Source organism: Mustela erminea, chromosome 4 (assembly GCF_009829155.1).
Source record: "Mustela erminea isolate mMusErm1 chromosome 4, mMusErm1.Pri, whole genome shotgun sequence".
Lineage (NCBI taxonomy): Eukaryota > Metazoa > Chordata > Mammalia > Carnivora > Mustelidae > Mustela > Mustela erminea.
The window spans coordinates 75,595,721-75,623,316 of record NC_045617.1 but is presented as its reverse complement, the minus strand read 5'-3'; the positions used below and the strand labels follow the sequence as shown (position 1 = coordinate 75,623,316).

The 27,596-nt window shown below is 36.7% G+C and overlaps 1 protein-coding gene across 1 annotated transcript in view; it reads left to right on the top strand.

Annotated features, from left to right (window-relative positions):
• Positions 1–27,596, top strand: part of RNF217 (ring finger protein 217) — a 140,609-nt gene that overhangs the window by 90,641 nt on the left and 22,372 nt on the right. The window contains exon 3 of the mRNA XM_032339648.1: positions 14,712–14,876. Within this exon, the coding sequence (XP_032195539.1) occupies positions 14,712–14,876 (165 nt within the window). The remainder of the gene's footprint in view (positions 1–14,711; positions 14,877–27,596) is intronic.

The following is a 27,596-nucleotide window of genomic DNA, read 5'->3' as shown; positions in this document are numbered from 1 at the left end:
TAAGGACATATTAATCCTTTTTTTTAGTGTAAGTTTGACTTTTTCAGTAGACCTAACATGATTCTCCTCTGGCTCCATCTAATAAGTGAATATAGTAAAAAATATATATAGTAAAAAATAATAAGTGAATATAGTAAAAAAATATAGTAAAAAATAATAAGTGAATATAATAAAAAATGCTATTCATTCAGGTACAAAATGCCAGTATGAGCTAGACTGTAAGCTAAGTTTGGAGGATGCAGTGGCAAATATGACATAGTCCCTGCTCCAAAAATGTCTAATGAAGGTGAGAGAGGTGTATGCTCTAAAATGATGGTTCAGTATGATTAGTCAAAAGAAGAAAACAAAAACAAGAACCCCAGTACTCTTGAGCTTTGAGAACACTGATGGAGAAGAGGCTAAGACGCGAGGAGAGACTTCTTGAAGAAGACGCAGTTCTCCAGGCAGATAACCAGATAAACATTGGAGAACACGTTGAAGCAAGGAATGAAGGAATGAGTAAGAGCACAGGCCCTGAGGCTGAGGCGGCCACACTGGAAACAAATGCTTGATGGGGCTGGTGGGGCTGGTGGGGAGGCAGCCAGCAAGAGGCAGGTGGGCAGGTACTTAAAAGCAGATCGTGTTGAGTCTTACACTGAGCCCAGAAGTTTGGATTTAATTCTGTAGGCATTACAGAGAGATCATTCTGGCAGCATTAATAGAGGATGTCACGGGAGGGCAAGACTGAAGGCTGGGCGGCAAAGGCAGCCGTTGTGGGAACTAATCTCTGATTCACAGCGCCCGCTGTCCCTCACCATTACCTGGGGGTCTTTTAGACAACCACTGCCCCGGGCCCACCCCCCAACAACACTCTGGCACATTTTTGAGCCTCACTGGGTGTTGCTAGAGTGTAGCAGAACTGGGAACCTTTGCAGTAAATGAAGCAGGAAAATGAGGTCTGTGGCCCTAGATTTTCATCCTTGTCATTACAGTAGAATGGCAAGGTGAGGTGATTTCAAAGGCTGTGTGAAGTCCTCTCCGCTTAAGGTAAGTCTTAGCCCGCGTTCTGGTCTTGGAAGCAGTGGTGGTATGGTATGCATTCTGTAGCTTTGAGGGACAGTGGTTCAGCAAGTACTTCCCTCTGTGGGTTGCAAGGATGAGCTCCAGCAGGTTAGTCAAAACCTCTTAATGAGTAACTGGGCTTTGAAATGGCTTGGCTCTCATAGTCAGTTCTTTTATTTACTATCTTTGTGAAGCCTAGGCTCATAACTAGCAGGAAACACTCCCCTTTTTTTTCTTCTCTAAAAAGTACCTTTTTGAGGTTGCAAAACTGTGTAACTCAAATAATACACTCACAGTGATTTTGAATACTGACTTAATAACAAAAGCATACTTTTATTTGACTCTGTATGTTCTTAAAAGTTATTTTTTAAAAAGATTTTAGTTATTTAGTTATTTGACAGAGAGAGAGAGACAGTGAGAGAGGGAACACAAGCATGGGGAGTGGGCGAGGGAGAAACTCGCTTCGCGTGCAGAACAGGGAGCCCAATGCGGGGCTCAGTCCCAGGATCCTGGGGTCATGACCTGAGCCGAAGGCAGATGCTTAACAACTGAGGCACCCAGGTACCCCGGTTAAGTTTTTTTTATTCCAATTTTATGTTGTTGATGTGATCAGAAATTGCTAGTTTTAGAAGGACTTCTTATCTCATAACAGTGTATTTTATTTTTTTCTAAGTATACATATACATATATATACACATATACATATATATACACACACATATAATATATATTATATATACATATATACACATATAATATGTATTAAGTGTATATATACACACATATATATAATATTATATACGTATAATATATATGTAATATGTATATACATATATATTATATGTGTATGTAATATACATTTTATAAACAAATAAATTACACTAATATATATGTATATAATATATGTAATATACATCATATTATACATTATATATGTAACATATACATTATATGTATGTAATATATACATTATATATGTAATATATGTATATTGCATATATCATATACACATATAATATATATTTTAGTGTACTTTATTTGTTTATAAAATATATGTTGATACAATTAATATATATTTATAAAATATATGTATATAAACTCAGATTATACTATTTTGGAATTTTGGTAATTAAAACATGTATGTATAGAGTCAAAGTGAAAATCATTCAAAAATATACTGTTCTTATGAAATGGGTGAAAGGTGTAGTGTAAGGTGCAATTATAGCTGTAGTAAAATTTTATAAATCCCATTTCACCCCCAGATCACTAAGTCCTTTGGTGATGAGCATTATTTATCAGAATGCACATGTATTGAGAAGGAAATATATGAAAATTGAAAAATATAAGAGCCAATATTTTTATAATTTTGAATGAACCAAGGGAAATGATAGCATTTTCCATCATTAAACTGTAAACTCTTATGTTAACATTAACTACCTGATTTGCATGTCCATACCTGTCTGGATATTATGAGTAAGGAGAGCTTGGACAAGGATGCTTCGGCAAACCCAACTGTGACTTTCATGGTTATAGCATAACACCCTACATTCACACTATTATCCTTCTTCTTTGTGGTAAATGAATGGCTATTTTTTAGGTTTGCTCTCTTTTAAAAAATTCTATTTTCCCAATAACAGACCCCACTTCCAAATGGTATAGTCCATTGTAACTTCAAGAGTTTTGAATTCAAATACCTGAATGTAATGAACTGAGTCATAACACAACAGAAACAAAAAGAAAGATTACTATGAATGTCTTACATGTCTGAGCAATTTAAAATCTCTTTATAATATTGTTTACAGCCTAAATGGGTTTTGTACCTATTGATGAACCCCTTATAATAATTATTTCAATATTACTCTTTTTGTGTCATTGAATTATAATGTTGTGATCCAAGATGTCACTTCTTCAACATTTATTATGATTTCTGTCAATTGAGAAGCACTTAAATAGAAGGTTAAAATTGCTTGGAAATATCACAGCTATTTTATAACAGGAAATACCTTTTGATACATCTCACATGAAATTTGAAATCTAAAATATCATATGAGGGATTTCATTTAAATAAGTTTGTAAATACCATTTTTTTTTGTACTTTGCAATTGAAAAGGGGGTAAACAGAATATATCAACAAGCAGAAAGAAGAACTTCTAAGTGCCAATAGTGCTTCCAAGCCCTCACTCAACATCTCCCTTCTAACAAAATTTTACGTACACAGAGCTTTTCATTATGTTCTGAACTCCATTAAACTACTACTGTATCAAATAGGACAAGTATATTCTTGAATGGAGAGATTATATTGAGACAACCTTGCCTTTGTGCAAATTCAGTCTTTCTCATTAATAATATTTGTCTTCTTATTCCTACAACTCTTGTCATGAGGCAAAATATTTTACCATTCCATTTCTTCAACATTCATTTCAAGTCCAATAAAAAAATCTAATGCCTCACCGAAACAGTTCCTAGAATGTATTAGTGCAACTGCATATCAATACAGTGAACACATTAGCGATGGGAAAATGAAAATGCTGAAGTTGTGGCTTTAATGGTGCTCATGTGATGCCTGGTGACAGACACATCCCCAGCACCAGAAGTTTTTCTCCATAGCTACTATCATCTGGGATTTTATGGTGTTATTGTGTGGTTATTTGCTTTAAGTCTCTCCCACTCATTTCTTGGAGGCCAGGTCCAGGCTTGCTGACTGCTGAAAAGCTGTGTCAAGCCCTGTGTCTGATAGATTGCACTCTGAAATTATATTTGTTGGAGGAAATAATAAATGGGCCAATGCATATGTAATATGTGTACCGTAGTAAATGTGGGTAGAAAATGCTGAGATCACTGGGAGAAGAAAGGACAGGAGAGATTAGAAAGACTTCAATAAGAGTAAACTGAGCTTTGAAATGTTTAATTTGCCAAGCTGGAAAAGGTGGGTCAGAGCACTGGCTTCCAACTGTGTTTAAACTCAGTCTGCCACATACGAGCTCTGCCCCTGTGAGTAGAGTTTTCACATGTTTTACTGGGGTTAGTAATAGTACCTGTCAGAAGGGCAGATGAAGGATTAAACAGGGTCACACATGTAAAGTGCTTAGCACCATGTCTGCATGCATCCTAAGTGCTCAACATTTGCTAGAAATTATCATGTTTGCTCTCATTATTAGGCAGCAGCCACAGAATAAGCAACCCTGAGTTATTGGGATGGAGATAGAGGAGCCAAGAACAAGATAGGTGGAATGAAAGTTCGGGTCACTGATGGATGGTGGGAACAAAGGAGGGATGATATTGACCATGTCTTGAAGAAGAAGAACAGGCTTGGGGAGTGAAAAACAAATTTGGTTTGAAATGTATTGATGATGTTAAGTTTGAAGACCCTTGGGGCTTCAAAGAGATCTCTAAGAAGTGTGGATCTTATGAGAAGGGATCTGATGACAAGCATTAATATTTGAGGAGCTTGAGGCAGAGGGAGGTGACTTTGACAGAAATGGATAAAGCATATTCTGAGAGGTAGAGAAAGTGATCGTTTTTCATGATAAAGAGTTGAGAATTACAAATGATTAAATATAGTCATTTTATGCCTTAAGGGTTGTACTGAGATAAGGGCAGTTCTCAGTTTCTTTCCTATTTCCCAGTGTAGACTAAGAAAATGTCCCCCCTCTTTATACTGATTTGGACTAGGTTGAAGGGAATGCATAAACCAACACAGGGAATGTGTTAGAGGTCATTTTCTTTATGGTTTCCTTGAGGCAAAACTAATATAAACCCCACTCTTCTTCCCACAAATAATAAACAGAACCCTGAAGATTCACAGAATGGTGCTTTAATTCATTGTAAAGTGAAAGAAAAGGAAGACAGTAAAATGTCCTGGGGAAACTCCCTCTATATTCTTACCTTATATAGTTAGCTGTCTTTTTCCCCTCTCTTTTAATTATTAAAACCTCTGGGAAGAAAACACATTTTATAAAACTGCAAATACATTATTTCCTTGTGTGGTAAAAGAACTTTTCTAAGGTCTTTATCATCAAATCAATGGGTTTGCTGTTCCTAACTAATGTACTTTAAAATGTGCCTAAGTGGAAGGCTGGAATTGTGATAATACTCAATTTACCCTCTTCCTGTGTCTGTTATTCAGCCCTCACTGACCTGTCCTGTACTCCAGAAAGTTGCCCCTTTGAATGGCTTTTCCAGATTCCCTTACATCTCGATCCCTATTTGGGTTCAGCCAACTATTGCCATTGGCAGGAGACAAAAGGGTGGAAGGAGAGAACAGTAGATAACGTTGCTTCCTCACGCCCTTCCTAATTCAGTACAAAGCTCTGGCCGTAGCTGTGTCCTTCTAGGACTGTACCTCCTGCTAGGTGGTCCCTCCCCCATATTTCTAATTATCACTGAGCCGCAGAAACCTCTCTCCTCCTTTGTCTCTTTGGCTCTAAGAGTGACAGTGGCTTCCCACTATGTCTACTTCTGGCCCCTGCCAGTCCTTTGTTCAGATCCCAGTTGCACGTCTTCAGTTGTGCCTCCAGTAAATAATTTTTATTTATATCAATACATCAATCAATATACTTGAGCTTTCTTTTAGTAAAGATAATTTGAGAATTTTTTCCCATGTGTAAAAACGTTTAAGAGTTTCCTGTAAAAAGCATGCTGCTTTGCTCTTTGGTTTTTCCCCAACACCATTGCTTTAAGTTGACAATGTTTATAAATTGAGAATCAGACTGTGCATGAGCCCTGCAAGTTCGGTTTATCCTGTGACACATACCAACTTCTCTTGGCATTAATGCATCATTGATGTTAGGGGCTATAGAAAACAAGTGTAGTTTCTTCAATGATTGTTGCTAGAATGGATTTGGGAGGAAGGTAAAGATGGAGTTGTCTAGCCTGGTTTAAAGAAGCCAGCTTAGGGGCGCCTGGGTGGCTCAGTGAGTTAAAGCCTCTGCCTTCAGCTCAGATCATGATTCCAAGGTCCTGGGATTGAGCCCCACATTGGGCTCTCTACTCAGTGGGGAGCCTTTTTCCCCTCTCTCTCTCTGCCTGCCTCTCTGCCTACTTGTGATCTCTCTCTGTGTGTGTGTGTCAAATAAATAAATAAAATCTTAAAAAAAAAAAAAGCCAGCTTAAACAAAGGGTGTGTTATATATGCTAACTTTGAAAAAAAAAGTGCAATATCCAGCTATGATGCAGATCCACTAAATTTTATTAGGATGCATTTTTCTCTCTAATTTTTACTAATGAGGTGCTTTGCTTAAGTTGTTCTTTGTTTCCTTTATTGATGTATAAATTAGCCATAATATTTTATGGAGTCTTTACTTGAACTTCTAACAACAAAAACCAAAGACTAGAATTCATTTATTATTCTAACCTACATTTGATGTTCAAAAAACCCTACAATAATTATAATAATCAAGGCCCATAGCTACCATAAATTGACCTACAATGGGACTTAAAACTGTTTTTTTTTTTTTTTTTTCTTCACTACATCATCCTTTGGGTCTTCAGCACAAGAGACAAGTTGAAGAATCATTTCTCACTGAGGACATGCTAAAGAGTGGGTAAAAGTAAGCCACATCTGGTGCTCATTATGAAATGGTCTGGAAGATGTTAGGGCTATGCATTTCTCACCTACCACACTCTGTACTCCTACTTTGCCATACTTACCTTTTCAGATCTTTATGGGAACCTAATGCAACCATTTACGTGTGAATAAATCCTCTCTACAAAATACCTACAAGTGGCCATTCAGACACTGATTAAACACTTCCATTTTTTAATTAATTTTTAAATTTTTTTTATAAACATATAATGTATTTTTATCCCCAGGGGCACAGATCTGTGAATCACCAGGTTTACATATTTCACAGCACTCACCATAGCATATAAACTCCCCAATGTCCATATCCCCACCACCCTCTCCCGATCCCCCTCCCACCAGCAACCTTCAGTCTGTTTTTTGAGATTGGGTCTTTTATGGTTTGTCTCCCTCCTGATCCCATCTTCTTTCATTTTTTCATTTTTTTTTCCTACCCCCCAAACCCCCTTGTTGCATCTCCACTTCCTCATATCAGGGAGATCATATGATAGTTGTCTTTCTCCGATTGACTTATTTCACTAAGCATAAAACCATCTAGTTCCATCCACGTTGTCGCAAATGGCAAGATTTCATTTCTTTTGATGGCTGCATAGTATTCCGTTGTATATATATACCACCTCTTCTTTATCCATTCATCTGTTGATGGACATCTAGGTTCTTTCCATAGTTTGGCTATTGTTGACATTACTGCTATAAACATTCGGGTGCATGTGCCCCTTTGGAACACCACGTTTGTATCTTCAGGGTATATACCCAGTAGTGCAATCACTGGGTCATAAGGTAGCTCTATTTTCAGTTTTTTGAGGAACCTCCACACTGTTTTCCAGAGTGGTTGCACCAGCTTGCATTCCCACCAACAGTGTAGGAGGGTTCCCCTTTCTCTGCATCCTTGCCAGCATCTGTCATTTCCTGACTTGTTAATTTTAGCCATTCTGACTGGTATGAGGTGGTATCTCACTGTGGTTTTGATTTGTATTTCCCTGATGCCGAGTGATGTGGAGCCTTTTTTCATGTGTCTGTTGGCCATCTGGATGTCTTCTTTGCAGAAATGTCTGTTCATGTCCTCTGCCCATTTCTTGATTGGGTTATTTGTTCTTTGGGTGTTGAGTTTGTTAAGCTCTTTATAGATTTTGGATACTAGCCCTTTATCTGATATGTCATTTGCAAATATATTCTCCCATTCTGTCAGTTGTCTTTTGGTTTTGTTAACTGTTTCCTTTGCTGTGCAAAAGCTTTTGATCTTATGAAATTCCAATAGTTCATTTTTGCCCTTGCTTCCCTTGCCTTTGGAGATGTTCCTAGGAAGAAGTTGCTGTGGCTGAGGTCGAAGAGGTTGCTGCCTGTGTTCTCCTCAAGGATTTTGATGGATTCCTTTGTCACATTGAGGTCCTTCATCCATTTTGAGTCTATTTTCATGTGTGGTGTAAGGAAATGGTCCAATTTCATTTTTTCTGCATGTGGCTGTCCAATTTTCCCAGCACCATTTGTTGAAGAGGCTGTCTTTTTTCCATTGGACATTCCTTCCTGCTTTGTCGAAGATTAGTTGACCATAGATTTGAGGGTCTGTTTCTGGTAAACACTTCCATTTTTAAGAAACTTCCTACTTAGAGAATCATTCCTTTCTATTCAAGAATTCATTGTTACCTTCAAGCTGAGATCTGTCTCTTGCTTTCACCTGTTGGTCACAGACCATCCTCCCATTTCCTCAGATACACTATATAATTAGATGGCCCTTCAGTACTCTAGGTAGGTTATCTCTGTGAGATGTTAGCCTTACCGTGTTGTTTTCAGAATAGATGTCTTGTTGAGAATGGGGTGATGCCATCTGCTCTGGCTAGTGAATTTGTACTACACAATCAGGCAGAATCTTCCAGTATTATTTATATTCATCTATGAAGAGGTAGGTCCTCAGACAAGAAATAAATTCGGGCAGATACTTCTCTGGGCCTTGCTTTCTAGGTTTACACGAAGAGTCTATAAATGTTTAAAGGTGTTTCCAGGCAGCAGAAGCAAAATAGATTGGTATGAAATAACGATTCTCAAATTAGGGAGAGAGACTTTTTTCAAAGAATAAAACCCTTGGAAGAGTATGCCTCTCAGTTGAAAATGAAAGCCAGTACTAAAGTGAAAGTATTGTGCAATAGTGTGTCACATATGTAAAAGGATCCTGGAAATCAATATGAGGGATGTCAGTAAAGCTGTTTGTATGAATAACCACTACAACTCTGTATAGTTTATCTTGTCATGTGTTAACAGTTTTTTGAGTTTTTTTGTTTGTTTGTTTGTTTGTTGTCCTCATTTGATCTCTCACCTTTAGGAAAGTTTCCCTTTCATTTTTCGGCTTCATTTCAGCTATGCTCCGAAAAATTAAGGCAAGGGTCACTGGACCACTTTTGGACTGTGTTCAGGGAACAGTGCCTTATGCAGCTTGCACGTTACTAGCACTATACGGTATTCAGGGAGATATCCCCAAGTAAGATGGGACTAAGGGAATAATATTAGAGACTAAGAATGGAGGCAAGAAGCCAAGCCCATGTTTTGCCTTGTGGAGAACCTCCCTCCACTGCCACTCTTGCTTTAGGATTTGATCTGATAAGAGAGCGGATAGTGCTTCCTTGAAGGTATACGAGGCCATGCATCAAACACTACTTTTCTCCTCTCTGATACCCTGTACTTCTTCCCAATCTTCTCGTCTTCAAGAAAGACATCTTAAGTTATTATAAAACTTTTCATAACCATGAGATTTCCCTCTTACGTCTATATTGATCAGTTTCCTTAGGACACAGCCTAGTCTGACAGCCATAAGTTTTATGTTTCATTTAAGAAGTTCCTGGACCACAGTGTATTTTGAGAGACACATCAAGGGTGTAGGAACATAAATGTAAGACTAATTGAACCCTGTTTATTGGACACTTCAGCAAGGCTCAGGATGGACACAGCCAAAGTGGCATCTCTTTTTGGGCCCCATGAGAACGCTTGCTCTCTCCCTAGTGCTCTAGGTGCTTTCAGGCCTCTGTGGAAGCTTATGCTGGGTCTCAGCCGGAAATATTACTCTAGCATTGGCCCCAGTGACATTCCATTCAGCCTTCAAGGCCACCTTCTCTCTGAACATTAGCTTCCCAATCTTCCCTGAAGCACTTTTCCCATGATTCCCACTTGTCCAAGCTTCTCTTTTAGCAGTAATTACATGGTTTGATAGCTCTCTGTGTTTGTACCTGTCCATCTTCAATAAATTCCTTGAGGATAAGTGTTTTCATTCTTTTCTATGTACCTAAAACAGTACACTCAGTACCTGCTACTTGAAGGTGCTCAATAAATATTAGTTGAATGGGCAAATGAATCGATGGGTAGGTTTCATTATTGTGTATCTCTCTTACCTTGTAGTTCTAATAAAGCAAATTTTTCTTGGAAGACTGAGTCAGTGCATATTTGCAATGACTATTTCAAACATAGATTTTGTCTAATATTTTAAGTTTGATAAGTAATGATTTCATGATTTGTTTAAAATAATTATGCATATATAATTAGGTTTAAAAGACATTTCTGGGGTCCTTTTTGGTTTGGAACTCCATATTTTGTGGGTTATTTTTTTATTTGGCATGAAGTTTTCAAGAGAAAATACCATTTGCTTAAGACAAGTCAGTGCATTTAAATTATCTTGTGAGTGTCATAGTAGCTCAGATTTTTAGAAAAACTAAAGAAATTCAGAAGTTTAAAATTTAATATAAAGGGTTTTTTTTTTTTTAATCTTTCATGGATTCTGGAACAAGTTAATCAAGATTCTTAACTCTGATAACTTTATTCTTGAAACTCTTGAAGTCCTGTTGTAGAAGTAGGTAATAATGATCCCTAATTGAAGGTGAGGCCATGGACATAGAGCGGCTAAAGGGCTTGCCGAGCGACAGGCAACTAGCAAGCATAGTCGCTGAAATCCAAACCTGAGCAGTCTGGTTTGTCTGAAACGCCAGCCACAATGCCACCCTTATGACACCCTGTGCTCGCTGCCGTCTCTGACCATGGCTCTGCCGGCGGATAGGACGCAACGCCGCGTGACAGCTGAGGAATTAACCACTGACAGGGACAAACCACACCTAAATAATGGAGAACAGATCAAGACCTACAAAACCTGAGAACATACGTGCTTCTGAATCATCATCAGTTGTCAGAGTCACAGACTGAGGTGGTGAAGATGAAGGGTCATCCGTGACTCCCCAAATTCACTGTTCTTGACTGAGCTTCTCAGACTATCTTGATCACAATCTTGATGTTCAGTAAAATGTCACGTGGATAAAACACTTAGTAAACATGATCTGGTAATCTAAGAAAAGATGATACCATCTTAGTCACTGATCATAAATTAGATATGTTGGTTTTCTTTTAATTCATTTAACATTAGCTAATACATAGTATTTGCTGTGTGCCAAACAATTCATTTTACAAATAACTTTGAGGACCTACCATGAGCCAGAAGTTCTGTTACTTATCTCAGGAAGTAGGGGATACTTGAGACAGCTTTTGTAACCTCAGTGAGCTAGTAGCTTGTTAGAGAGATTAGACATCTACATGTTGAATGTGAGCTCTCTAAGAAAGATACTGAATCTGTTTGGGAGGATAGGGAAGACAACTCCAAGCAAGTAGCATTTGATCTGGATAAGATTTCAATAGACAGATTGTGTTAATTGGACTTTCTCCAATTACAAAAGGCAGAGATATGCTTTGTCTCAAGCTATCTCAGTTCATGAGATTTGCTGTAAGTCTCCACAGGAAGAAGGAAGGGCAAGAGAGCAGCCTCAGCAGCCACCAAGGCAGACCTTGCAGAGAATTGGACACTGTCTCTAGCAGCACGAGAGCCCCTCTGTTGTGTCACTAGATGTGAATGTCTATTGTTCCCGTCTCTTGTGATCTGCACTGTGGTCACTAAGCTTTTCTTAACTTTGTCTCCACAACAAAGGTAAAGTGTATGTGTATTCCCATTTTACTCCTCAAGAGAAAAAGAAATCTGTCTTCCCAGCCACCTCACAGGCTGCTTGCCAGCCCGAGAATTCATGCTTCCGCTTAGGGACTCATTGCTGGTGGAATCAGTTGTGACCAGGGAGACAGGGTCAGAGCAGACCTTCTCAAACTTGAGCGTGCATCTGAATCACCAAGAGACCTAGTGAAAATTCAGACTCTGACTCAGTAGGTATGGGCTGTGACATGATTTTTTGTTCCCAGTGAACTCCCAGGTGATGCCAATGTTGCTGGTCCCCGGACCACACTTTGAGTAACAAGGCTGGAACTATAGTGACCTCTTTGTGAATGTAATTACTCAGAAGGCAGGCAATCTGTGTGGGAGGTCTGTGGTTGAGAGATGGTGTTTCGTGTGGAGAAATAAGTATTAAAAAAGGAGTGAAAGGAGATGCAGCATTGATGTCAATATGTGTTTTTTAAATAAGGCCAATTTTGAATATGGTTAAGGCCACAATAGAATAAGGCATCTTCAGACCAGAAAGTTAGAATTTAGACCATTCAGAACAACAGAGTTGTTGGGGCTGCCTATTAGTCTTTTTATTATCTTATTCCAGAACAAAGCAATAGTTTAATGTTTTCAGTGAGAGACAATAAGCAGTTGGGTCTGAGTAATTTAAGTTACTCCTCTTCACTTGAGAGCTTGCTGCAAAACTTTTTTCAGTTTGCCACAGAGTCCATGTTGTTGGTGAAGATTGGCAGTAGGATCTACTGTGGGATTTAGCTGTTTATTGCACAAAGTTGGAAACAAGAGTCACTGGTGAAGACACCCACGTATCAGATTCCTTATCATTCTGGTACATTAGGACAATCACACATTTCTAACTCTCTTCATTAAGGATCCATAGGGGTGACCGTCCAGCACTTGGTCACAAAAATCCTTGAACCATTGTGATGTGCAATACCCACAGAGTTAATCCCAGTGTCAAATTGTTGTTTCATCCACTTTTCTATTTATTTCAGAAATACTGACTAAGAACCAAAGAGATTTTTTTTTTAATTTGACAGTGCTAGAGGTCAGTGACAGAATTACTAATAATGTTGAATAGAAGAGAACGTAGTTGAATATTCAAGCCCTTATGAGAATAGCAGATGCGTGAGGAAAAGCAAGTCTTTCTGACTTCTTCCCCATTTCATTCATTACAACCGAAGATGACATTCACGGAGGACCCATGTGGCATTTACATCTATTCATCATTGTTCAAGGACATGGAGGAATAATCATTTTATATCATTTTAGTAACTAGAGTTTACCCACTTCAATTCATTATTCTTTAAAATTACTTATTTTAACTTTGATGATCAGAGAAGACAAAAATGTTGATTTTTAAAGCACTAAATAGCAACATGCCTTTTTTTTTTAACCAAAGAGTCTCCTCTAATTTATGTAAGTAAAATTTTGAAAAGGATTTTCAAAATTCACTGTATGTTGGTAGTCATATAGAATTCTGACTTACTGAATAGCTTAACCACATGACCTTTGACTGCTAACATTTTGGTTTTCAATTACCAGAGAAAGAATACTGTTTAGTATGAGGGAGTGTTTGCCAAAGTGAAAAGAATGCTGGCTTTGGAGCCAGACAAACTTGTGTTTAAATTTCTTCTTAACACAAGCATGCTATATTACTTTGGGTGAGTTATTTAATCTCTGTGAGTGTTAGTTTTCTTATCTGTAAACTTGTGATTTTACCTACTTTGTAACATTATTTTGTGGGTAAAAATAAATACTGCATGTTATGCAGCAGTATAAACATTACACATGACAGAATTTCAACAAATAAATAGACATGATGTTTAAAATTTTATGACAAAATACTATTTTGTTTTGATATACATTAAAAGCAAAAGTACTTCTGTTACTTCATATTTAAATAGGAAGAACATTACCTATTCTAGACATTAGTGAAAACTACACTGCTTTGAGTTATAAACATAAGAGCTGTGATTATAATTGCTCTGTGGTTAATCTGCATATTGGAAACTCTGTGTCAAAAAAGTGGTTTTCTGAAAAAGTAAGTAGTGATATTGTCAACAGTTTAACAAAAGAAATTCTAACTAATCTTCAGAATGTACTTGTAAATTCATTCACACTGCATGAAATAATATGTGGGAGCGCAGAGAAGAGTAGTTACCAGTGTTGTTCCTAGTGAAACATTTCATTCCTTCACTTTAATCAAACAAGGCTGAGAAAATCAAATTATGCCCATATGTTCTTAGATAGTGAAGACCAGAAATACTGTATGATAACGGGATACTTCCCTGCCATTCAAAATAAAGGAAGTCCGATAAAATGTCTTCCATGTCAAGTGGAAGACAAATATTTTCAATGAACATAAAAACACACTCTCATATAATGAAAATACAAAGACATCTTTTTGATGGTTTCCTAGGCACAGGCCACAGGATTCCCATACAGATATATGTCTAATAGGAATCCTTTGTATTGATTTTATAATTAACTATAAATTAACTTTATAATTAACTTCTATTAACTTAGATTAATAGCAAATGAGGCATATCCTTTATTTGAAAGGGTACATGCTAGCAAATGCTGGTTTAGTAGTTTATTAAGTTTATTTGCCAGTGTGTTTTTCATTTGATGGAGCATCTATGAGGTTTTGATTTATTTATTTATTTAATTTTTGAGGCTCTGGTTTTTAAAAGTGAATAAAGCCATTGGTAAAAAGAGCAATGGAAATGCCTGGGAAGTTGGTTCAAGGGAAAGGTGGATTTAAAGGCAACAGCCTGAGTGTGTAGATTAGAAGTATTGTGAGCCTTCAGGTTTTACTCTGTGCTTCAACTCAGACGATTTTCATAAGGCCAAAATGATTTCTAGAAGGACCCAGTGCTTAATTCCAGTAGAGTGTACAGACAGCCTTATCATCCATACCAAAGCCATTCTTTCCTCCTTTAATAATGTTAAGAGTTACATCTTCTTGTAGTTTAATCTTGTAGAGGGAGCAATATTTTAAATCTGGACAAATTATAATCTTTTTTAGCTAATTTCCTCAAGCATCACTGTTTGCTTTTTAAACACTCTCAACATGTCTGCTAGTGCTTAATATTACTTTTCCTTATACAGATCCAGTGCCCCACTTGCCAATTCATCTGGTGTTTTAAGTGCCATTCTCCTTGGCATGAAGGTGTTAACTGCAAGGAGTACAAAAAAGGGGACAAACTGTTGCGTCACTGGGCCAGCGAAATTGAGCATGGACAGAGAAATGCCCAGAAGTGTCCAAAGTGCAAGGTGAGATAACTAACCTTTACAAAAGCAAAGAAACATGTGCATCTGGATATCACTGAAGAGTAATATTTACAATATTGAAGTGAATTACATGTATAACTTTTAAAAAATTAATTTATTTGAGAGAAAGAGCATGTATGCAAGTAGGGGGAGGGAGAAAGGGAGGGGGAAGAATCTCAAGCAGACTCCCCGCTGAGCCTGGAGTCCAGCCTGGGGCTCTATCTCATGACCCAGAGATCATGACCTGAGCTGAAATCAGCTTGGGGCTGATTTGGTTGCTTGGGGCACCTGGGTGGCTCAGTGGGTTAAGCCGCTGCCTTCGGCTCAGGTCATGATCTCAGGGTCCTGGGATCGAGTCCCGCATCAGGCTCTCTGCTCAGCGGGGAACTTGTGATCTCTTTCTGTCAAATAAATAAATAAAATCTTTAAAAAAAAAAAAAAAAAAAGAGTTGGTTGCTTAACCAACTGAGCCACCCAGGTGCCCCAACATGCATGACTTGCTTAACGCAGGTGTGGAGAAAAAGGGTATTTGCTATTTCATTTTAGAAGAGTAATTATATTACCTAACTAAATGGAACATATTATATATAAAAAATGTATATTCTTCTTACTTGCATAATTCTTCACAATTTAAGGAGGCCTCATATAATTACTGATTTTAAACTTCAAAGATTTTATTTTCCATTTAAAAATGGGGATGTGTATATAGGGAAAAGTTAGCATGGAAATGGTATAAAAGTATTATTTCTAGTTTGTCATGTGCACTGTAATTACTTCTCATTTAGGTAAGCTCTGAAACTTTGCAGTCCTTTGCTTTTCTTTCCCCTTCCATTGCTTATCACTTTAGGATTATAGTAAGCTGATCATATGCTTTCTGTAAATTGTAGAAGCTAATAGTTGAAGTCAGGACTTGGGGATTTTATGAATCCCATTTTTCATTTTTCTTTTATCAGGCAGGAAATCATGAGTTAACAGGTATTTGAGCTGAGAGTTAGATGTTGAAAGTCAACTGTGCCAGCAGGCAGGGAAGACTCACCTACAGAGAAATCAGCAAGTAAATCCAGCCCCAAAACAGTGGATTTGATACTTACATGGTAGAGATCTGTTGAAATTTGGAGGTTTTTTTTTTTTTTTCTCTCAAAGCTCACTTCAGAAAACTATATGTATATATATGTATATAGAGGGCATCTGTATACTCTACCATGTATGTTTTCCACTTTTTGCCAAATTAATCTTTAGAAATCCTTCTGCAATTCCTTTCTGGAGATTTAGCACCAGATAAATAAAGTTTGAGTTCTCAGAAAATGGTTTAAAATTAATCATTGTAAATCCAACTTGAAGCAGTAAATTCTGAAGCATATTAATGAGCATAAATATAATGCACAGATTCACTATATTCGGTTCATGTACAAGTTTATACATATAGTAAGTAAAGTATCATCTGAAAGAACATGTTGCATTCTTAATAGTTGAAAAAAATTTTGAAATAGTTTTGATGACCCGGCTTTCTTAAAAGGATATCTAAAGAACTTTGAGCTAAAGCTTTCTTCATTTTCCCTTTGGGAGGCAAATTCATCCACAGTTATTCTTTTGATTTTAAGGTTATTCCAGATCACAGCACCAACTGCTCAGTACACTTTTATTTTTCATCCACAGAAGAACAATGAGAACATGAGGTCTTTCCCCCCTTGCTCTGGCCTTTCCGGTGTATCTCAGCTGCTACTCAGTTTCAACTAAATAAAGACCAGGAATTCAGGAGTGCTGTTAAGTCATTCTATGGAGCACTTTCTTTGAAAGTATACTTTATATTTCTCTGGAAAGCTGTGAAAACAATTACCAGTTAGCCTGGCTCCAAGACTGTATGCTGAATGAGCAATGCAGCATTGTATGTTGGGGACATTCTGAATGAACGGAGGTAATACATTAAAACATACACGGGTTACCCTAATCCTTCAATCTAACACTAAATGGACTCTGATAGAGAGGAAAAAACAACCAACTGGAAGGAGTTCCCGAATGCACTGACGACTTCTCACAGTTTTAACAAAGACAGGTCACAGTTAAGAGAAAGCATACAGGCTGGTTGCTTTTTGAAGTAATTGCTAAAATGTTGGGGCTTGGAAAGGAATTCACTTTTAAACAGCTGAAAAGAAAGGAGCCAAGGAAACACGGAATCCATTTACATGACTGGTGTGTAGCAGAGAATCTAGTTTCTGGTGAGATTCAGCTCCCTACAATTCATGTCAATTTAAGTCATATTTTAGGGCTTCTTTTGAGTAGAAATGGTTCAGTTTTCCTTTTCTTTGACGCATACAATTTTATATCTTTGCATTTTCTTAACTGTGATTTTGTTGTTGGACCTTAAAATTATTTTCCCCTCATGAAACCTGTCTGTTCTTAGAACAGAAATCCATGAGGGGATATTCCTCAGTGACTTAATGTTTGTCTTATACTCCAGGGCTTTACTTTCATAAATAATCCTTTAAAATTTATAAATATAGCCTGTTGGAAAGTAAATAAATATGAAGCAAGTTAAACTAAATGGCTGTGCATGTATAGTGGAAATCAGTGTTGAACTAACAAGTGAAAATATATACATTAAATGACTTCAATTTAAAAAACAAATAACATAAAATGTATAAATATAAAATATATATATCCTAATATATATATTTTCTATATAACCAGTTGATGGTGTTCATCTTGAATATATCTTTTTCTCCCTATTTTGGATCTTTAAAAGCTTATATATCTAAAGATAGACTCACTGAATTAAACGATATCAGTGTTTTTAGCATTTGGTATGTATTACCAATTTGCTTTTATAAAAGATTGAAATTTATAATTCCACAAGAAAAATCTGAGGACCTGTTTCTATATAAACATTTCTGATTACCATTTCAAGTATTTTTAAAATGCTATTTTAGTGGGTTAAAAGTATTTTGTTCCTGTATTTTGAATCTCCTTGTTTGCTTTTACATCAAATATAAATTCATGTACTTTTTAATTTGTAATATCCTTCTTTACTTTCTGTGGATATTCTTTGCCCATTTGTATGCATCAGGTCAGGGCATATTTTTTGTATCAGATTATATGAACTCTTTGTTTGGAAGTATTAACTCCTTTTCCGGCATTTTCTTCTCCTATCTTTTGTTACTTTATTTTTATGTCAATGATAGTTTGGGGTTTGTTTTGTATTTTACTTTATTTTTTTTTTACTTTTTTTAAAATTATGTGTTTATTTTTTAAAATTTTAGTTGGACCAAATATATCATTCCTTTTTTTTGGGTGGATACACAAACACACATCATATTTATACACATATTTTATATATTTACCTACTTTTTGTAAATATTTTTTTCCTAAGCTCTGAAAGTTATCTATCAACCAGAAGTTTGATAAAATAGTTCATTTTTTCCTTTTCTTTTAACTAGCTAATTTCTAAATAGTTTAATATTTTAACTCCTTAATCTCACCATAACTTATTTTGATGTTTCCTATGCATCAAATACCTATACTATTTTTTCCAAATTATGACTAACTGACCTAATTGTTTAATAAATATTTCTCCTCCTACCCAGTGATTTGTAATTTTTCTCTAACCATATGTTAAATTAATATATATAAAATACTCTTTTCTAAGACAAATACCATATGATTTCACTCTGTATAGGAATTTAAGAAACAAAACAGATGAACACAGGGGAAAGAAAAAAGAAGAGAAGAGGCAAACTATAAAACAGACCCTAACTGTAGAAGACAAACTGAGGGGCAATGGAGGAGAGATAGGTGGGGGATGGGCTGTAATAAGGAAAGCCTTGTTGGAATGAGCACTGGGTGCTGTATGTAAGTGATGAATCACTGATTTCTACTCTTGAAACTCATATTACACTATATGTTAACTAACTAGAATTTAAATAAAAACAGGAAACATAAAAAAAAAGTCTCTCCTCTTAACTCCCTAATCTTGCTGCTGCTGATTTTTCAAAAAAAGTCTGTGCTTATAAAGGGGTGTTAAAAGATTATGCTTTTATAAAAGGTACCCATTCAAACACAGTTTGATAATCTATAAATTCATTATTTTAGTTAGCATTTAGTTAGCATTCCAAATAAAATAACTTCACTTATAAATGTTATGTCTCCCATAGTGAGGTTTTACCATTTGCTCAAGTGGAAAGACCAGTTTAATATATGGTATAATATTATGAAGAGATTTGACTTATGCCGAGAAGTCAAAATTATTGTTTATAATTGAATTTTGGCAGATGACCAGAATTACTATGAAATATTTTTCTCCCGTGTGTAAGAGGCTTATTCATGGTGGGATTTTTTTTTCATAGTAAGGTAAAAATATATAAACATTTCTGCAAGTTATTTATTTATAAGACATTTTTATAAAATATTAATAGCAGCATAGTAAGATTAACTTTATCTAGCCATTTTTATTTAAATCTCATTGCTTCTTAATTCATACTGTTCTCCACTTATGAGACAATATTTTCATCTTTTTTTAAAGATTTGTTTATTTATTTATTTATTTGAGAAAGTGTGTGTGTGTGAGTATGCATGTGCATATGCACCAGAGTGGGAGGAGGGGCAGAGGGACCTCCACAGAGTGGGGAGACCCACTAGCAATGGATCTTGTGACCCTAAGACCATCACCTGAGCCAAAAAATCAAGAATCAGACACTCAGACGACTGAGCCATCCAGCCAGCCCAACGTTATTTTTTTATCTTAAATTTTAATGTATGTGCTGCTGAAGCAAACACTATTTATTATGTTAAAAATGTGTTTTCTGTCTCATATAAATTCTTAGCCTACAGAAAATATATGTTAATTTTAAAATGTCTTTCTTGAACATAGTCACAACAAAACTAAGTCTGGTTTGTGATCATTTTTAGTTTAAATCAAGTAAGGGATTCCAGTTTTGTTGAAAGTATTAAAATATCTATTCAGTTTCATGTAAAATTTAATTTTGAGACTGTCTTACAGCAGATTACATATTAAACTTGAGTTAATGACAAAAAGAACTGCTAATCCAAAGAAGATGAAAAGTGAGATGCACACCTAAAAATTAAGAAGCATAGATTGTACAATACAAAACAAATGAGTAAACACATTTTGTAGGCAATTTCACATATATACTTTAGATTTAAATTGTAATGAAGTCTTAAATGCCTTTGGATAAAACTTTAAGGTAATACGCAATAATAATAAAATGATAGGCTCAGTAGTACATAAGCTACATTTGTGGTCTCATTTAAGTCTCCAAAGAAAGTAGTGAGGAAGGGGTAATTACCACCATTTCAAGATGTAAAGACTGTTTCAGTGAGGGTAAGTAACCGGACCAAAAAGCAGACAGGGGAAAGTGAATTATGTTCATTCATAATTTATTGTGAATTTGGAATTAAGGGAATTAACTTGTCATGATATTTCCTTTCAAATATTTTACTCTCTGAAATCTTATAATAGGATGCTGTAGGCAAGAATGCATTGATTCAGAAAAAATGATTAATTTACTCCTGTTCACATAAAATTAGCTCAAAAGCTATGTCTGCAGGCTCTAATATCTGAGCTGTAGCTATGTGGTCCTGTGGTTGCTGAAGAAAGAATTTGGAGTATTAATGGTTCTCAGAGATAATCCTACAGTTTCTTAGCATTTCACACACCCCTACAAATACACATGCAGGGGCTTTCAAACTGTGCTCCATTCAAAAAATAAAATATCTTTGTCATGGCTCCCATCTCACACAGCACAAGAGGTTGTAATGACCATATGACTTGCTGTGTTCTGGGCACACTTCACCCTATCGTTCCTCAGACCTCATCTTCTCCTTCATTCATGCTCCTCTAGCCACATTGCCTTCCTTGCTTTCCTTTGGAAGCATCGAGCATGTTCCCTCTCAGGGTCTCCACACTTGTTCTTCCCTTTGTCTGGAATATTCTTTCCCCAGCTATCTGCATGGCCTGTTCTCTCCCTTCATGCCTTCTAGCAACATTCAGCCTCTCATAATTACATTCCCCTACCTCAATAGGTAATATGCCCCTAAAGTGCTTTATTTTTTCTGCATTGCACTATATGACTTGTCACTATGTAAAATAGTGGCTACAGATCCTTTAACTCTTTGGTTAAGATTATTCCTAGTATCTTATGGGTTTTGGTGCACTTGTAAATGGGATAGATGCCTTGATTTCTTTTTCTTGGGCCTTATTGTTAGTGTCTAGAAATGCAGCTAATTTCTGTACACTGATTTTATATCCTGCAACTTTGCTGAATTCCTCTATCAATTCTAGCAATTTCTTGGGGGAGTCTTTTAGGTTTTCTACACAGAGTATCATGTTGTCTGTGAAGAGTGAAAGTTTGACTTCTTCTTTGAGGATTTGGATGCCTTTTATTTATTTATTTTTTTCTTCTGGAATTTAAGGACAAAACAGATGAACTTAAGGGAAGGGAAGGAAAAATAAGAAAAGATGAAAACAGAGAGGGAAGCAAGCCATAAGAGACTCCTTGTAACTATAGGAAACAAACAGGATTGCTGGCAGGGAGGTGGATGGGTATGGGGCAATTGGGTGTGGGGATTGAGGAGGGTACTTGTTATGATGAGCACTGATGAATCACTAAATTCTACCTCTAAAACAAAGAACACACTATATGTTAATTAAATTGAATTTAAATTAAAAATGTTTTAAAAATAAAATAAATTAGTGGCTATATTTTGCATCCAAAATAGAAAATTGTTGAATGGATAAATGCCAATTTTCTTTCCTACACATAAGGACTTTTAGTGAGAGTCCGTTATATGCTCTGCAAAACGTGTTTTTTAATTTCTGGTGACACTCACAGAAGGGGAGACACAGCCATTACATTGACAATGATCAAACACTGTTGCACTCCAGTAGAGCTTTGCGTAGAGTATTATTAGGAGGTTCATGGTTAATGGATAGCTCATTCATCTTGAGGAATCCAGGGAGAGCTAGGTTGTTGAGGATTATTGGATGGATTGGGGCATGATAAAAGGTATCCAGGAGTGAGATTATTACAATTAAAAATACAAGGGCACAGAGCCAGGAAATGTGTACTCTGTGCAGCAGCCACAAGCACTTTGTGGTTCCCTGAGAGTAAAGTTCATAGAAGGAAGTGGTGAAAGGTGGGGCTGTAGAAGGAAACAGAAGTCTGGGTTTCACATGCAAAGTCAAGAAACTTGGATTTTAGCCTCCACACTGAAAAGCGGTAGGCAGGGGCATGGTGTCCAATTTATATTTTGGGTTAGTTGCTGTTGATCCTGCGAGGGTAGTTGTAGACATCTAGAAGGAAGTGATGACAGCATGAGCTAAGCCAGTGGTCAAGAGACTAGAGAAGAGAAGGATTACATAAAATATCTTGTGGCTAAACCTGCCTGACCTTGATGATTATATGTGGATGTTCGATGTAAGAAGAGAATAACCATCAAATATTTACTTTTGTTCTAAATGGATGGTGATACCATAAACTAAGAATAATGAAGTTCAACCTAGCTTTATTTTGTCATTGTTGGGATGAGGTCATGAAATGATGATGAGTTTGGTTTTGCTTATTTGACTTTGAAACGGCTGTCAGGCGTATAGGTATATATGACCCACAAATAGTTGTTACATGAGTCTGCTGCTCAAAAGCAGGTCCAAGGTGTAAGTGAAGAAATGAGGGAAGCTGGAACTCTTTGAATATGAAAGAGTATCCCCCAAAGAGTATGTGAGTCATGGGTAGAACTGAGGGATAAGTGAAGAAATGGGAACCTGTGAGAGAAAAGAGAACCTGGAAAAAAGGTGGCATTGAAGGAAGAGTATACCAACGGTCAGAAGGAAGTAGTGATCAACCAGTTAAATGCTACTAAGATATACCACAAGATAAGAATTTAAAAGATGTTTATTGGAGCACCTGGATGCTCAGTTGGGTGCCAGACTCTTGGTTTAAGCTCAGGGCATGATCTTAGGATCGTGGGATCAAGACCCACAGAGTTAGGCTCCACGCTCAGTCAGGAATCTGCTTAAACATTCTCTCTCTCTCTCCCTGCCCCTCTCCCCACCCACACACATTCTCTCACACACACATAAATATATAAGTCTTTTAAAAAGACGTATTTATTGGGTTTGGCAATTAGAGGGCCATGGATAATATTCATTTGTTCTTTTAGTAAATATTTATTGAGAACATGCCTATGTGACAGGACCTGTGCAAGTTTCTTTAATAAAAGAACAGACAAGATGTACATGATCTAGGGCCCTTTTGATCTTATCAAGTGGGAGAGTAGAGCATTTGAGCAGAAGAATACACATAAGAGTTTTAAAATGTAGAATGAGGAATGCTGTGACAGGGCTGATGCAGTGTGCTTCTCATTTCATGGATATGGTGTCATGAAGATGCTGGGCTAGAAATGCACTCCCTATGTCTGAGGCCTCTTAGTTGGTGAACTGCTACTTGTCCTTCATTTCTCAGATCAATGTCACTTTCTTGGAGAAGCTTCTTCTGACCCTCAGACCAGACCAAACTCCTCCTATTCAGTATTCTCTTCATACCTTCTCCTTTTCCTTCATGGCATTTGCCTTAGGTTGCAGATGACCATTTATCTGTACTATTGACTAATGTCTGTCTACACTTCAGATGACAAACTCCTTAAGCGCAGGAGCCATGTCATAATTTATTAATGAACAAAAAATACTTATTGAGTAAATGAATGAATGAGTGAATGAATGAATGAATCTTTTCTGGAGAAAGACAACCGATCTGGATATTTCAGTAACGTGGGGATGCCGTCAACCGAAGGATTAAGAGGTGAATAAGAAAAGCAGTGAGTATATCCTTTTAAGAACCTTGGAAAGATGGAAGTAAGAAGGTAATCAATGGTCAGAAGATCGAGTAGAATTACAGGAAGGATTTATCAGGATGGGAAGACACCTGAGCCTTTGGCAGAATTAGCATCAGAAGATTTTTGAGAACATTGACATGGGGTCGCAGGAAGTATGGGGAAGAAGCAGGAAGAAAATTAGGGGCTAAATTATAGTACATTTCTCACCTGGGAAATAAGCTTTGGACAGTACTCTACGCTCTTCTTCCAAGTCTTTGTTGGGGCACCTGGGTGGTTCAGTTGATTCACTGTCTGCCTCGGCTCAGGTCATGATCCTAGAACGCTGGGATTGAGCACTGTCGGGGTTCCCTGCTCAGCGGGAGTCTGCTTCTCTGTCTCCCTCTGTCCCTCCCCATCCCCCATCCCCCGCTCATGCTCTCTCTCTCAAGTATATAAATAAAATCTTTAAAAAATCTTTGTCATCATGAATCAGTCATTAAGATTTAACTTGAAGTATATATGAAATTCTCTATAACAAAGAAAACCAGTGCATTGGAAGACAACTAAAGTTATCAGACAGAATATTGGCTTCAAAAAGCTAACAGAGGGGCACCTGGGTGGCTCGGTCATTAAGCATCTGCCTTCGGCTCCTGTCACACTTTCAGGGTCCTGGGATCGAGTTCGGCATCCTGCTTCTCCCTCTCCTGCTCCCCACCCCCCGCCCCCTGCTGCTTCTGTTCCCTCTCTCTGTGTGTCTTTCTCTGTCAAATAAATATTTAAAAAAAAAAAAAAAAAAGAGCTAACAGAGCAGGAGACATCAAATAATTTTGCAGTCAACATCTTACTTGTTTTTGCAATGTAGTCTACTCTCATTGAGGTGACCACTCATTTCACTTATGTAATCCCTTCCTTTCTTCTCCTTCCAATTTTTTTTCTCCTTCTAATTTTTGATAGTTATTACTTTAGTTCTTTTTTTGATTATCTTTTACCTTTAAATAATGTACTCAAATGTCTATTCAATAACCTGACAACTTAAGATGATTTATGAGGATGTTGCCCTCCTGTAGTTCTTTTTGCTTCTTCCATATTTCCCATTCTCTGTAAGATGTAACTTTGTTTTTATATTGTTAAATTTAATAACATTCATATTCTATTCTAATATAGTATTTAATACCTCTGTTTTTTTCCCTAAAGGATGATTCTAACATTTAAAAACCAATTGGGTATTTCCACAATCAAAAACATATAATTATGGAATTAGGATTACATTGTTTTTTCTGTGAGTTCGCAACTTCTAGGAAAAATGCCTCTAGCATGCTTGCTCACTATCAGTTACTTAATTGTGCCGTATTTTGTTACACTCCATATTTGAAATTACATTCCTTCTGTTTTGTTTTTCCTGAAAGTTCTCATTGTTTCTTTTTTTCCTCTATTGAGAGTGGAAATGCCCACTTTAATTATCATGTTACTGAATATTTACTCCTCAGGAATTTAAGGGCTTGGTGTGTATTCCATTGTGGGTTTTTTGGAGATGTTCTTTAAACCAGCTGACTTTCTAGTCTAAATTGGACCAATTGCTTGCCAGCTTTTTCTCTGAGATTTCTTGCAACATTTTTTGTATGTCCTTAAATGGTCTTTTTTTGAATTTCACATTCATTTGCTTACTAAAGTGCTTCCTTAATTGGTGGCCGGAGAGAAGGTACAGAGGAGTCTTAGCATCTCTGGAAATGTTTTATTTCTGCCCTCACATATTATTTATTTTATAGTTGGGCAAGAATTCTAGGTTCACAATACTTTTACCAGATCTTTGAAGGCTTTGTATATATGTTCACTTTAAAAAAAAAAAAAAAAAAAGATGTTTTTATTTATTCATTTGTCAGAGAGAGAGAGAGAGCATACAAGCAGGGGCAGTGGCAGGAAGAGGGGGAGGGAGAAGCAGGCTCCCCACTGAGCAAGGAACCTGATATGGGACTTGATCTCAGGACCCATGAGATCACAACCTGAACCAAAACTAAGAGCCAGACTCTCAACAGACTAAACCACGCAGGCACCCTGGGGAGGTGTACTGGTATAATTATAAACTAAGTTAAATACTTAACAGTTCATTTATTGTTATTCTTCCACCTTTTGGTTAAATAGAATCTATATGAAAGTTAATGGCTGGATTCTAGTTGTATTTTTTCGATACTTTGTAGGCATTTTACTAAACAAAATATAAACAACTTGAGGATGGCAGATACTAATGTACATATGTGTATGGCTTTCATAATTAATATCTTATTATAGGTGTGAATGTATTAGCCCTATGAGGAATGTCATAGACTCAAAAAAGGTCCATGTTGTCATTTCTGCCCAACTATAAAGTGGATTTAATATCAAGCTCTTTCTATTTTTTTAAAGATTTTGTATTTATTTGAGAGAGAGAGAGAGAGCACGAGTGGGGAGGGTGTGGGAAGGAGCAGAGGGAGAAGGAGAAGCAGATTTTCTACTGAGTGGGGAGCCCAACTATGCTGGGCTCAAGATTCCAGGATCTTGAGATCATGACCTGAGCCAAAGGCAGATGCTTAACTGACTGAGCCACCCAGGCACCCCTCAAGGTCTTTTTAAAGAAATATGTGTCATATTCATATCTCATGAATTTTAAGTGTAGAGAGGTCTAAGTAACATTTAATGTTTAAATATTTAACTTTTTAAGTATCAGCCATTCACTTATTATAAAGGGAGAGAAGAAACCCTGTGAGTCATCACAAATCAAATGAGAGTTGTGCTTTATGAGTGAGTAGTCAGTTTGATTTAAAAGATTAAGAGTTTCTTGTCTGTCATACCTTGTCTCCATCTCTAAGCAAAACCAGAATTTTGATGCTAAATTAATTCGTTTTGTAGCAGAGATAAAATGACGAATGTTCTGAAACTATAATACCAAGTAAAAATAGCTTCTTTGAGAAATAAAATGTACTTTATGTAAATATTTTTTAAAGCATATTTTCAGGCTTTATATTCTAAAAACAAAGATGACGTTGTCAAAGGCTAACCTTTAATGATATACTTAGGGCACTCATTTAGCACATGAAATTTATCATCCCCTGAGTGTTAGGAATTCAAAATTGCAACTTGCTTAGCACATGTGAAAAGTAATGTCTCCTGTTGCACATTAATTTGCGCTGTGTCAGTTCATTTCTCTGTAATTATCAAATTGTAAAATATGTATAATCAAGAGATAGTTACAATAGTATTAAAGGAAGCACTGTGTACTAAAGGTTGAAACCACTTTTTCATAATTAAATCATTGCTTGTCTTGTGTAAGATATTCAAATTAATCTTTAAAACCATATAATCCTGCAATGTACAAGTTTACTATAGAGTTTGGAATTTTAGGGGTACCTGGGTGACTCAGTGGGTTAAAGCCTCTGCCTTCGGCTTAGGTCATGATCTCAGGGTCCTAGGATTGAGCCCCACATCAGGCTCTGCTCAGCAGAGCCTGCTTCCCTTCCTCTCTCTCTCTGCCTGCCTCTCTGCCTACTTGTGATCTCTGTCTGTCAAATAAATAAATAAAATCTTTAAAAAAAAAAGAATTTCATCAGTCCCTGTGCAGAAAGATTATTGGACTAATAATATTTTAGTTGCCTGTTCTATACAGATATCATTTTAGCAATAAGGAAAGAGGAGGCTGGCTAGCTCAGTCAGTAGAATATGAGACTCTTGATCTTGGGGTTGTGAGTTCAAGCCCAATATTGGATGTAGATATTCCTTACAATATAATCTTTAAAAAGAGAGAGAGAGAAGGAAAGACTGTTCAAAGAGACTAGAAATTATAGTCTTCACTCTTTAAAGGAAATAAGATATGCCACGTAAAGATTTTAGAACCCAATGAAGCAAAAAGCAGAGATAAAATGGCAGTGA